Below are 13,366 nucleotides of genomic sequence, written 5' to 3' on the forward strand. Positions count from 1 at the left end.
TGGTTCAAAACCTGAGGCTGGGATCACTCCAAGGGATCTTTACACAGAGCTCTCCTCTGATGTGATACCACCTCACGTGCAGCTTGGCCTTTTAGCTCAGGTCTGGCACTTGTCTCCCTGTTTTTTCTCTTCTGAATTAGAAACTGTAATTTCACATGATTTATCCTGTTTAGGAAAAAAAATCATTCTCAGATTCCTCCTCTGAGTTTTGTTCTCCAGTGCTCACAGGAGTAACAAAACCTGTGCCTGCAGGCTGTAACCCTTCTGAGGGAAGATGCTGAACGGGGGTCTGTGTGTTACGGAGTACAAGGGACCTGGTGATGCTGAGGAAGCATCACAACTACAGAGGTGATACACTCACAAGCAGTATTGAATAGCACTTGGCTTCCACTATTTATAGGAGAGGAACAAGAGAAGAGGTGGGAGACTAAAAACAACCTGGTTCCTTGTCATGCTCTAAATATGGTGATGCACATCAATATCTCATGTGGTGTCTCATGGCTGTAAAAAGACCCCAAAGCAGTTTTTTGCCCTTCTCTCCCTCTTCCAAAAAAAACTACCCCTCTTTATTAAGTTTTCCTGGAGACAGATGTGTGGTTGGAGGAAGCAGAAGAGGTAACCTTGAATCCCTTGAACTCCTGCCTTTTTAGACAATTGAGTGCATATAGCCAAAACCTGGCAGCAGTGTGCAGGGCAGCTGAGGCACATTCCAAATATTGCTCTATTTAAAGCATCCCGAGTCTCACAAGAACAACTGCAGAGACAAAACGTGCCAGTAAAACCAGCAGAGGAGGGAATGGCAGAGCCAGGTAAGATGCACAGTTCAGTGTGAATGTAACAACTTATTCTTAATACTCGTAAAGCTGAGCAATGGAGTGTGAAACCACCCTGCTCTGTGTATTCTTGTATGATACACTATTGTACTAATTACAGTAGGAAAGTGCACTCTGCTTAAAAGCTAATTCTATTAACAGCCATGAGTTTTGAGTAGTTTGGTTTCCTCCTGTGTTTCTGCATCCTACCAGTTGTGTTTCCTTCAGGTTTCTGTAGCTCTAGTTTTAAACTGACATAATTAAACAGAGCAGTGTAGAAGGAGTTCTGCTTGGCAGCATTGTAAATACACCCTCTGTGTGGCTGAAATCCGAGTGAATCTCTAGGGAATGTAGAATAGTGTAGATTTAACTCCACAGAGCCCAAGTGGCAGAGCAGAGTGAAGTTCTAATCATGACTTTTTCATTAGGAACATATTTTCCCTTTCTCCAAGGAGAAGAGGCATTTCAGAAATGTGCATTTTCTGCTCATTGCTGTTTTCCACTCACTGGATCTCAGGGCTCTGGATGGGGAAACCACCCCAAATCTGGTGTTAGCCGTGTGCACACCTATGCAGGCACTACTTTTCCTTACAAAAGGAGCTTCTTTAATGTATCTTCATGGGTACATTAAAGGTTTCTAAAGACTTTTGCCTCCTTTTTTGCCACTAGTATCTAAGAAGGATAGTGGAACTCCACTAAACTCAGCTACAACAGGGTGCTGGATGCTGCTTTTCATTTCAGTTTTCAGTGATACCCACAGAAACTGCACTGACTGCTATTGCACTGAACCCTATTTTGTATTGGTAGGATGTGCATTGTTGTTTGTGTTTCCAAACAAGGCAAAGTGGCCAAAATCCCTGAGAGGGGCCCATGTGGCAGCAGCCCCAGCCCTAGGGCAGCCAGCTGGAGATGTTTGTCTGCCTCCTGCCCGGCCCCAGATGAGAAGTGGTTGGGCAGCCTCACTGGAATGAGTAGCTGCAGGGTTTGCCTGATTTTTAACAAGGAAGCTGGCAGATGCCATCAGCACAAAAGCCTGTCCACAGCAGTTCTGTGGTCAGACTGGATTTGGGAGCAGCACAAGCTATTGGCAGCGTGTAAGGAGTGTCTCAGCTGGCCAAGCCCCTGGCCTTGTGCATAGCTCACACTTCAGTCTCTCCTGCTCCTGGCATAAAATAGTCCTGCAAGCAGCTGCTTTGATCTAACTCAAGTCTTGAGGTATCTGTCCTGTGACATATAGGAGACCAGAGCAAAGGCTCTCATGGCCATTTTTGTTCTTAAACTGTGAAACACAGGTACTCCCAATGGCTCCCAGGAAACTGTCCCTGGGAGCAAGCTGCTTGCTGCCTCATGCCAAATGCTGGGCCCAGCTTTCCACTGGGTTGTGCCTGCCTCTCCTGTCCCACTGCACTGAAACTGGAGCTCCTGGAACAAAACACCATAATCAGTGGACACAACAGCAGCACATCAGAGCTCTCCCAAAACTCTTCCATGTGCCCCAGTAGGATCCAGCCCTTCATTTGTAACAGGACTTTCAGAGAAAATGGCAAGTGAAGAGAAATGATTCCCAGCAAGAGTAGCTTTACCTTACAAGGTGTCAAAGAAGTAACAACCTTTAAATGAATCAGGAAAGAAAGACTCCTGTGGCAAAAGGACACCAGGTTTCAGAGCAGGCTTTTATCTTTTTTGCTGTGTGGTTGCCTATCTGTTGAATATTTTTATGGCAGCACATGCAGATGCTCTGTCTATGTGCTCTGTCTTTCCTTCCCTCTGGGTAGATAAAACATGCAATGTCATGGTGAGCCACGTTTGTGTTGTGCATAGCTTTCAAAGAGCAATCTGGAAACCTTTCAATTATTAAGCACTCCTCCAAAGTCTGTCTGCTTGAGCTAAACTGTGCAAGGTATTGTGAACAGTTTTACATTATTAATGTAAATAAATGCTGTAACCTGCTCAGGACCCCAGGAATCTGTGCTTCCAAATGTTGCACTATATTGGGAAGCAGGATGATCTCAAAGGTTGCCACGCTGCTTTCTGGCAAGCTTCTGCTGCTTGCAGGAAACTGATAGAAGGACCCTTGAAATTCTGATGCTGTACAGGAACACATTTACACAGAGCATAGTCCTGCTTTCAGCATGCTCCCTGCAGCAGCAGGGCCTGCCCTGGCCTCCACATGCCCCTGCAGGTTTTCTGCTCGTTCCAGCAGCAGTGTGCAGTGCTGTGGAGTGCCAGGCTGGCCCAGGCAGGCAGTGCCTTCCCATTCCACACTCTCACCTTGGTGTCTGTCTTGAAAATGAGGAACACCCTTGAGCAGACAATCCCATCGACATTAACTACCCCTGTGACTGCAGTGATGGAATAGGAGGGAGCTGAGCTGGGCAGCGTTCACAGAAAGCCCGGAGATGAGCTCTGAGTCCCTGAGGCACAGCCGCTGGCAGACGCCCCTTTGCAGGTGGGAGCAGCCTCCTCTCATGCAGCCCTCACGCTGATCGTAAACAGGTGCAATGTTAAACAATCACTGATTTACTGTTGCCAACCTGATGAGACTTACAGAAGGTGCTGTACGTGTCAGGGGCTGAATCCTGAGCATGCCGGGACAGCCACTGTCCATAAAGGCTGGTGCAGATGTTCCTCTGATGACATAAGGAGACCAAGGACTGAGCTGTGCTTCGGTCCCCTCCCTCTCCCCTGCTTCTTTTGGAAGTGCTAAGCCTGGTGCCTCTCTGACTGTGGAGTGAGCAGCCTGGCAATCCCTCTGGCTTTAGCTAGCCGTGCTCATTAGAAAGCCTGCCAAGGTATGGCCAGTCCGTGCTAAAACCAGCAATCACAGCTACCGTGGCCTAAGCTGACAGATAGGTTTTTGCTCTGTGCTAATCGTGGGCTTGATGTATGTCATTTGGAGGATTCAGTGTCAAGCTGACGTGGCCATTCTGAAAATAACCTCATCTCTTCTCTTGCAGCCCAGGTGCCCCTTTCACGTCTGGTGGTACCGATCCTCCTGGCGCTCGGCTGGATCGTGGGCTGTGCACTAATGGTTTATATTGTCTTCTCCTGATGCAAGTGAGTGACTTGCACCATGTCACACACCATCTCTGCTTCCTTTGGTTTGCACTGCCACCTTTATAAAGCATCATTTTCCTTGTCTTACAGGACAGAAAGATCTGCAATGACGTTGATGAGAAGAACCTGGGAGTTAAACTGACGTTTCTAATGACTAAAATGTGTATAAAATGAGTAACTTTTAATATCCACCCTGCCGATGGCTTTACACTCCTTGTCCACAACGAAAGTCTGACATTAGAGAATTAGGAAGAATCTTCAAACCAATTGCTCAGTTTCCAAATGGTTTGTAATTGAGAGAGAGGTTTCTGGAGTCAGTGGTAGGTCAGGCACTGCCTGCTCTGCATCCTGCTTTGTTGTTGCCACCTTGACTTCCAGCAGTTTTGGAAAGTTCGTGTTGCAATGGTGAACAAAAAAGCAAGTTAAGGTCATTTGTGAGATGTGCTGAGCTGGGGAAGAAGCTTCTCAGTGTATTTGGGAGAGTTTTAAGTGAGTTCAGACAATTTTTAAAGTTTTGTATCAAAAGGTAACCTATAAAGTGAAAATATTTTGGTGGTAGACTCAGTGTGTGTTTTGCTGAAACTACATTAACGTCCTTTCTTGAAAAGCAAACCATCAGTCATACAAACATACCAATACAGAAATGAAAGTCCTGCAGAAGATACAGTTCTTGACAAATTAAATGCAGCTGCACTTGGCGGGTGCTGAACTGGATGGAGACTGTGTGCAGCTCCAGCCTGGTTTTTGATAGCCCCCCTCTGCTGGCACCAGCCAGAGTCCAATCTGGGGCGACTGGAGGACAATGCTAGAAATCAAAATGTTTAAAGATGTGAAAAAAGAAATCTTAGTGAGCCTTGATGGGATTAGAGAAACATTAATGTTGACTCCTGTCTCTATCTGTGGTCAGTGTCTGTCATCCTTTAGGAATGGAAAAAGAAATATTCTTGACCCTAGTGCAACCATGAAAATGCCTTTGCAACTCCAGCAGCTGTTTGTTAGCAGTGGCACTGAAGCATGACAGCCAGCTGGGGAATTGTCTTAACCCCACAGTGCCTTTGCCTGTGAATGAGCTGAGGGCAAAGGGGCAATCCTGTTTCATCAAGTGTGTTGAAAGAGAGGGGATAAAGCATGCAGTCTCTGAGAGAGATGGGGATTCCCAGCCCCTGCAACAGCGGCTGCTTCCACGTGAGGACTTCCAGCATCAGCAACCACCTTCTAGTCACTTCTAGAGAACATCCATTCTCACTCCCATGTAGGCTCTGTAAGCTAAGAGCCTAGTTGAAGCATGTACTTCACACAGATACCTCATCTCATTTCAAGGACCAATGCCTCAATATCCAAGACCGAGACCATCCAGACCAGTACCAGCTCTGACTGTCCAAACACCACACAACAGGGAGGCTCCTGGAAGGCAGAGCTAGCTGTGCCTGTAGCTCAGCTCACTGCCGTGAGTGCTGAAGTGATTGCCATCATACAAAATCCCTAAGTCTTCTTTTACAAGTTCATTCTTCCTTATTGGAGTGACCAAAGCAAACGGGGTGTTTCTGGCCCTGCAGAGCTTGCCAGCTGTATCTGGTTTGCATGAGGCTGGCAGGGGGGTACAGAGGCAGCAGCAGCTCTCAGCTCTGGGCTCTGACCCACCCGTGCTGCCTCCAGAGTGACCACAGCCACGTTTTTACAGTCCAGTTTATTTACCAGGCACTGATGAAAATGGTTCTGAAAGATCCAGTTGACCCAAGTGACTTTTTCAGGTCTCTAACATTTAAAATCAAATGTTTCAAATTAAAACTGATGAAATATAAACGTTACAATATGTTTGAGCTTTGCCCAGTTTTTCACAGCAGAGACCCGATTTGGCAAAGCAAAACAAAATAACTCTCTAGGTTGGCTTCAGTATTGTCAAGTTCCTGCCAGTTTTGTAAACTAATAGAATGAGGATTATTGCAGGAAAATATGTTTAAAGTCCCCTGAGCACTCTGCAAAGTGGCCTTTTGCAGTCATCTTCAGGATAATCCCTTTGGGTGTCTTTCCAGAATGAAGCTGCACAGTGCACTGAGGAAGTTTCCCACACTCACAGGGGTGTACTGGACAACAAAAGGTTTGGAGGGGGCTCTGCTGGAAAAATAAAATGAATGTTTGGGTGCTTTTTCTCTCAAATGCAGAGATGTTATCAATTTAGGAGAAGAAGAAAACAGTCACATTCAGATTCCTTTTGAAATTCAGGTGTCTCACTATTGAAGTGTGACAGTGTTGTTCTCTTTTTTGACCATGACTTCTGCTTGACTTTCCCCATTACCCACTGAACAGCCACTTGAGTAAGCTGATGAGGGACGAGTCTCTGTCCATCCACCCCGGCATGCTGCGTGTGCCTTCCTGGCAACTGTTCAAGTGTCTTGTTTATATTATTTACTTCTTGTTAAATCCAGTGTGAGGATGTGAGGAAACACAAGAGCACAACCGTGTCCTTCTGCACTGTGTGCAGTGTGGAGCCTGCCTGGAGACCAGAGGTTATCTTCAGGAGATCTTCCTCCTCCAGCCCTTAAACCAAAGACAGTGGCTCCAGGGCACTTTGCCCCCCTCTCACATCCCCCACCCCTGTGCTCTCCAGGACCAGCTCAGGCTGTGGACAGACCCCTCTCCCCAGCACCATTAATGACAGCCATTTCCTTGCTGCTTGTCTTCTCTTTGTTGAAGTGGAAAGTGAAAACCACACAGTCAGTCCTGCCCCTCCCCAGAGGCTTCCCCGGGGCTGCTCATCCTGGAGTGGCACTGGGGCTGTGAGGCTGCTCATCCCAGAGTGGCACTGGGGCTGCTCATCCCAGAGCGGCACTGGGACTGTGGGGCTGCTCATCCTGGAGTGGCACTGGGGCTGTGAGGCTGCTCATCCCAGAGTGGCACTGGGGCTGTGGGGCTGCTCATCCCAGAGCGGCACTGGGGCTGTGGGGCTGCTCATCCCAGAGCGGCACTGGGACTGTGAGGCTGCTCATCCCAGAGTGGCACTGGGACTGTGGGGCTGCTCATCCCAGAGCGGCACTGGGGCTGTGGGGCTGCTCATCCCAGAGCGGCACTGGGACTGTGGGGCTGCTCATCCCAGAGTGGCACTGGGACTGTGGGGCTGCTCATCCCAGAGTGGCACTGGGGCTGTGGGGCTGCTCATCCCAGAGCGGCACTGGGGCTGTGGGGCTGCTCATCCCAGAGCGGCACTGGGGCTGTGGGGCTGCTCATCCCAGAGCGGCACTGGGGCTGTGGGGCTGCTCATCCCAGAGCGGCACTGGGACTGTGGGACTGGGCCAGGGACATCCGCTGCCCCACTGGGACACAGCTGGAGGAGCCCAAGCTCAGGAGATGAGCCGGGCTGTGGGCACGGAAGCTTCTGGAAGGCTGTGGGGAGGTGAGGGGCACGAGACATGCCGGGCTGTGGGCACGGAAGCTTCTGGAAGGCTGTGGGGAGGTGAGGGGCACGAGACATGCCGGGCTGTGGGCACGGAAGCTTCCAGAAGGCTGTGGGGAGGTGAGGGGCACGAGACATGCCGGGCTGTGGGCACAGAAGCTTCTGGAAGGCTGTGGGGAGGTGAGGGGCACAAGACATGCCGGGCTGTGGGCACGGAAGCTTCCAGAAGGCTGTGGGGAGCTGAGGGGCACGAGACATGCCGGGCTGTGGGCGCAGAAGCTTCCGGAATGCTGTGGGGCACTGAGGGGCATGAGACATGCCGGGCTGTGGGTGCGGAAGCTTCCAGAAGGCTGTGGGGAGGTGAGGGGCATGAGACATGCCGGGCTGTGGGCGAAGAAGCTTCTGGAAGGCTGTGGGGCACTGAGGGGCACGAGACATGCCGGGCTGTGGGTGTGGAAGCTTCTGGAAGGCTGTGGGGAGGTGAGGGGCACGAGACATGCCGGGCTGTGGGCACAGAAGCTTCCGGAAGGCTGTGGGGCACTGAGGGGCACGAGACATGCCGGGCTGTGGGCGCAGAAGCTTCTGGAAGGCTGTGGGGCACTGAGGGGCACGAGACATGCCGGGCTGTGGGCACGGAAGCTTCTGGAAGGCTTTGGGGAGGTGAGGGGCACGAGACATGCCGGGCTGTGGGCACGGAAGCTTCCGGAAGGCTGTGGGGAGGTGAGGGGCACGAGACATGCCGGGCTGTGGGCACAGAAGCTTCTGGAAGGCTGTGGGGCACTGAGGGGCACGAGACATGCCGGGCTGTGGGCGCAGAAGCTTCTGGAAGGCTGTGGGGCACTGAGGGGCACGAGACATGCCGGGCTGTGGCCACGGAAGCTTCCGGAAGGCTGTGGGGAGGTGAGGGGCACGAGACATGCCGGGCTGTGGGCACAGAAGCTTCTGGAAGGCTGTGGGCCACTGAGGGGCACGGGACATGCCGGGCTGTGGGCGGAGAAGCTTCTGGAAGGCTGTGGGGCACTGAGGGGCACGAGACATGCTGGGCTGTGGGCACGGAAGCTTCCAGAAGGCTATGGGGAGCTGAGGGGCACGAGACATGCCGGGCTGTGGGCGCAGAAGCTTCCAGAAGGCTGTGGGGAGCTGAGGGGCACGAGACGTGCCGGGCTGTGGGCGCGGAAGCTTCTGGAAGGGAGTGTGGCTGTGGGGCACTGAAGACTGGGCCTGCCAGGGTCTGTGGGCCAGCTCAGGGCATCGTGGGAGCCCACCGGGCTGTGCTGCAGAGCCATCGGTGATGTGTTTCAGCGCTCCAAGACTGTGGTGCATGGCTTCTCACCCCTTGAAGTTGCCTTTACCCACCAGAGGTAGGAGCAGAGCTGGGTTTGTGTGATGGCTGAGCGATGCTGTGTTAATGCCGATGTAGCTGACTGACCCCTTCACCTTGTCTTGTGACTGAAGGGTCAGGCCCACAGGGCATGAAGCTGAAATGCTGCCAAGTCAACAGCCATGATGTTTCTTGCTGTGTGTAGAAATCCAGGCTGGACTCAGAGCCCACTTGCAGGCCTGTTTCAGGCTCCCATCTGCGTGCAGCACAGGCTCTGCACCCGTGTGCCTTTACTAAGGTTAGGGTTAGGAACACATGACTACTTACACTTGCTTTTAAAAGTAGTTCTCTTGTGCAAAGCTGCAGAGAACATTGGTTCCTGCATGCAAACAGAGGGCTTCTGAGTTTCTCCCTTTCTGTGAGAGGCTTGTTTCTGTTCGAAGTGCTCCCAGTTCTGCGGTAAGATTGCATTTGGTTTGTTGCAGTATTTTGTTTACTGACATTAAAAAACCTGACCTTGGGGAATTGTCAGCCTGCTCAGGTCAATTGATTTGCAGGATATTATTGTGCTTCACCAGCTGTAGGAGCTGATCTGGGTCAAAGCATCTGACCTCTGTGTGCAACTGCATGAGTACAGTGCAAACTGGGTGCCCCATATTGCCTGTAGCTGTCAGACTTAGCAATGGTCTCTTGCTCTTGATGTTCATGCAGGAGCTGGGGGCAGTGGGCAAGCCAGTGCTTAACTGGAGAGCAGGAAGAAAGACCTCTCTGAGGGAGTGAATGTAAAGGCTCATGATTCGATATCTAAAACTGATAGCTTCAAAAAGGGAAAAAAGGTAAATGTAGCATACATAGGAAAATAAGTAACAATTGTTTAAGAAGTAGTGGTTAAGGAGTCACTTGTCCAGGAGAAAAAGCCCCTGAGGGTCAGTATCAGCAGGGCTGATAATGATTTCCATGAGCTCTGAGTGCAGTCAGTGGGTGGCTCATGGGGCTGCTGGCAGCTCTTGGTGCCCCGAGTGCATGGCCACAGGTCCCTGGCAGCAGGAGGGAGGCTGTTAGCTGTGAATCCCAGCTCCTTAGCAGTGCTGACATGGCTCATTGAGTGCTGGCTGTGTGGGATGTGGGATTGGTGGCTGTTGCATTGATGCATTGTCAATTAATTGGCCAATGTCAGTATTTATGTGTGTTTGATATAGTCCCCACATTTGCCAGCCTGCTGCTATGGAAAGTCAACTGAAACAGTCAAGCCACAGAACTGACCCTCAGATGTTATGCAAGCTGACAGTGATACTAGCAGTTGTTGTCAATTTTTTGTTTGTTTTTAGTTAAAATTGAGTGATGTTTTTCCCCAGAAGTACAAACAAATGCAGCTGTTTGTCAGATCCTACTGGGTCTCAGTCTCACCGTTTTTAGTACATTTACTGTTGAGTGTAACTTACTGTCCTTTCTTGCACTGAAGTAGATCAGAGGAAGCTGTTAAGTAACCAGATTTTTTTTTCATACCTGTAACCGTTTTTTTTCCCTGAACTTTCCACTGGTGTTTCCCCAGGGCACTGTGATAAAGCACAAAGCTGAACTGACATTTCAGCCAACATGAAAAAAATGCTGAATGACCCGTGAGAAAGAGATCGTGCTCCCTGCAGCTTTGCCCTTCATCTTTTGTTGCCCTCCAGGGAGCTTCAGAGCTGCTAGAAGGGTAGGCAGGGTTAGACAACAGCAGCCTGGCCAAGCTTTTGGTGCAAGGGACCATTACACTCCTTGGGTGACCTCGTCTGTCCCTGAGGCTGAGGAGTGCAAGTCTTGGCAGCAACCTCAGTGCAGGCAGCCACTGGGAATGGCTCTGCAAAGCCACCTTGCAAGTGAACAGCAGTTACTTTCTGGAGTTCATTTAGATCTCCTATTCCATCCCATTTCTCTCTGATGGTTAGGAGATGGTGATAGCTGTAGCCACTCTTTGGGCAGCACTGGCTGTGTACACAAGCAGTTGTGCTGTCAGCCCACTGTAGCTTTTTGCTGGGATTGCTCAGGTGTTTGCAACGGCAGGTTGACCTGCCAGTACCAGAGACAGGAGCTGCTGCATTATAACTCATAAGATGTAGGGTGTCAGAGCAGACCTACACAGCAGCAGGCTCCAAAGCTGCTTTTTGTACCAAAGGGTGACAACATTTGTATGAATGTATTTAAAGGAAAATACAGTGGATGCAGAAGTTGGAGCTTAAATGTGCAGAAAGTGAGGAAAACCATGCAGATGGACTCGGTAGCCCTGTGGTTATTTGCAAGGAATTGGTTTCTCCTAGAGAATCATAGAACTGTTTTGGTTGGAAAAGACCTTTAAGATCATTGAGTCCAACTGTTAGCCCAGCACTACCACGTCAGAATACAGAAAGAAGGTGACTGAAATAGCAGGAAAACAAACCCCAAGACTAAAATTATCAAGGGCAAAGGAATGAGAGGAATCTAACAATGAGGAGACAGCCCATATCCATCCACAGATCACAATCATTCAATTCCCTATCAGAGGTTAACACTTTTTTCCTTTCTTTTAGGTATGGAGTACTCACCTCTTCCAGAATTCCTTGCCTTCCATTGAGGTAAGAGTGATTTTTATCTCTCTTTCTGCTTTGTTTGGCTTTTTCTGGTTTTGAACATTAACAGCAATGCACTGACACACACTTTGTGGGACACCAGTTCATTTTTCCCCTACATGTTGTCACAAATGCTCCGTGTCTCTGGTCTTCATGCCAAATTGGTGCTAGGCATCTTTTCAGCAAAACAGAAGCACACTTTCTTAGGCAATGTAACCAAGGCAGGTAAAATGTGCAGAAAATGCAAGCACTTCAGCCACACGGTGTCTTGTGTTAGTGATCTGGCAGTAAATCTGGTATTTCCTAACGAGCAGGTGCCTCATGCCAAGCTTCTGGGAATGCTAGAGTAGACCAGTGCCTTTGCACACAACTTGAACTACTGTGGAATCTGTTGTGAGTGTTTAATGTGGGACTGCAGCAGCAGTAAAACACGAATGCAGCACTGAGTGGTGTGTCCCTCGGTGGGCTCTGGCTGTTTTGAGGCCTTTGGGCATGGCTAGAAATGCTTCCCTGCCGTATTGACACCGAGAGGGAAAATCCTGGCGGCTGCTTCAGCTGCTTCAGCCAGGAGTAAAGCCAACCCTTCATTTATTTTCCCAAAGGAGGAATAAGGATCTGGGCAGACTGACTTGCACCTGCAGACTGGTGCCTGTGGTTCCTGCAGCCTGTAGAGCTGTGTGAAGGGAGGAAGAAAGGAGGAGGTCTCTCAGAGGGCTGCTTTTGGAATCAGCAGAGATGCCTGGGCATATGTGAACAGGACTGTTACAAACAGTTTGACTATTTAGGTTCCTACATTGACCAGATCCTTTTTCTTCAAACCTTTTCACTCTCATCAAGTCGTGGGGTTTGTAGGTTGGTTTCTAGATGCCCATTCACTTGGTGTCATGATCTTGTGACAAAGGAGGATATTTCTGGCTTTTTGTGGTCACATACATGATGTTTGGTTTCTGTGTCACACAATTCTTTTCTAGCTCTTTGTTACAGCTGGATTGTCTGTAATAAAATACATGAGAGGGGAAAGCAGTGATGAAATGGGGGTGTGGGGAATGGAGTCTTTGAGCTGATGAATGTAAAAGCTGTGTTGGATGGGGTGTCTGAAGGCAGCGGTCAAATGTGGCTGTTTGTTGCCTTGAAGAGTATTTGTTGGTGCTCTAGCCAGAGTACTCTGGACACTTCCCACAAGGGTAGCTCTGTTCCTTACTGTGATGGTGAAAGAAATGACTGTGTCCCTGGTGCAGTACACATGAATTTACCTCCCCCCTGCCATCAATCAAGATGCAACTATTTTAATGTGTATCTAGTTCGCTCAGAAGTGAAAAAACCTTCAGTGTGTCGTATGTCTGCTGTTGAAAATCACAGGTAAGAATCCAATAATAAATATGTTCTCCCAGCCTTTTTGTGTGTCCAGCATGCAAATGACAGGAGGTGTCTCAGGAAAGCTTGCTGGTAACACTGCTGAACAGACATAACAATTGTTCTACCTGTATTGACTCACTCATGGCTTTCAGGATTCTTTTTCTGTTCTGTTCACTAATTGTTAGTGATTCTGTATTTAGTGATTGTTGTATTTAGTTTATTGATTCTGTATTTAGTGATCCACTGGTTTATTTAGTTGCCTTCTGAACTTTTGTGTCCTTGATGAGTCTCACCATGCCTAGCTGTAAAATGGGGCCATGGGGACTTCCTGCTTCATAGTCATGGGCGTGAATTTGTGAAGGATTGAGCTTAATTTGGATGCACCGGGTTACTGATGAAGGGTATAAACAGGTCTCTGACAGGTACACAGAGAGGAGTGAGGAAAGGGGCTCAGCAGAAACGAAAAAAACCCTGTTAACACAACTTGGTGTTTTTCTAGTGCTTTCCTCTAATTTCTACTGGCTTTCACTCTTACTCTTTGTGGTTGGGAGTGACTTCCAAGCAGCAGTGACTAGCGTGTGCAAGGCCCTGGCAGGTGCCCTCTGTGCCCTGGCCATCATGTGCCTTGGGCCACCCAACCTGTGGGTACCCCACAAGCAGCAGCACGTCCAGGCACCCGCCTGGGGAGCTGGGCTGCCTGGTTTGAATGCTCCTTTTGCAGGTGTGCCAGGTGCTGAGGTGTGGTGCTCAGTGCCGAGCACAGACATTTCTTTGCAGAGAATACTTTTCTTTCGGTACTTTTAGATTCCCTGTAAAGAAGACAACGTTGCATTTGGCTCAT

At 49.4% G+C, this 13,366-nt stretch overlaps 1 protein-coding gene across 1 annotated transcript; it reads left to right on the forward strand.

The window, feature by feature from the left end:
- Positions 1 to 796: 796 nt before the first annotated feature.
- On the forward strand, positions 797 to 3,864 carry STRIT1 (small transmembrane regulator of ion transport 1). Its single transcript, XM_062005456.1, has 2 exons — positions 797 to 809; positions 3,770 to 3,864. Exons 1-2 carry the CDS (start codon positions 797 to 799, stop codon positions 3,862 to 3,864), a joined length of 108 nt encoding a protein of 35 aa, XP_061861440.1.
- The last annotated feature ends 9,502 nt before the right edge of the window (positions 3,865 to 13,366 follow it).

Source organism: Colius striatus, chromosome 12 (assembly GCF_028858725.1).
Source record: "Colius striatus isolate bColStr4 chromosome 12, bColStr4.1.hap1, whole genome shotgun sequence".
NCBI classification, from domain to species: domain Eukaryota; kingdom Metazoa; phylum Chordata; class Aves; order Coliiformes; family Coliidae; genus Colius; species Colius striatus.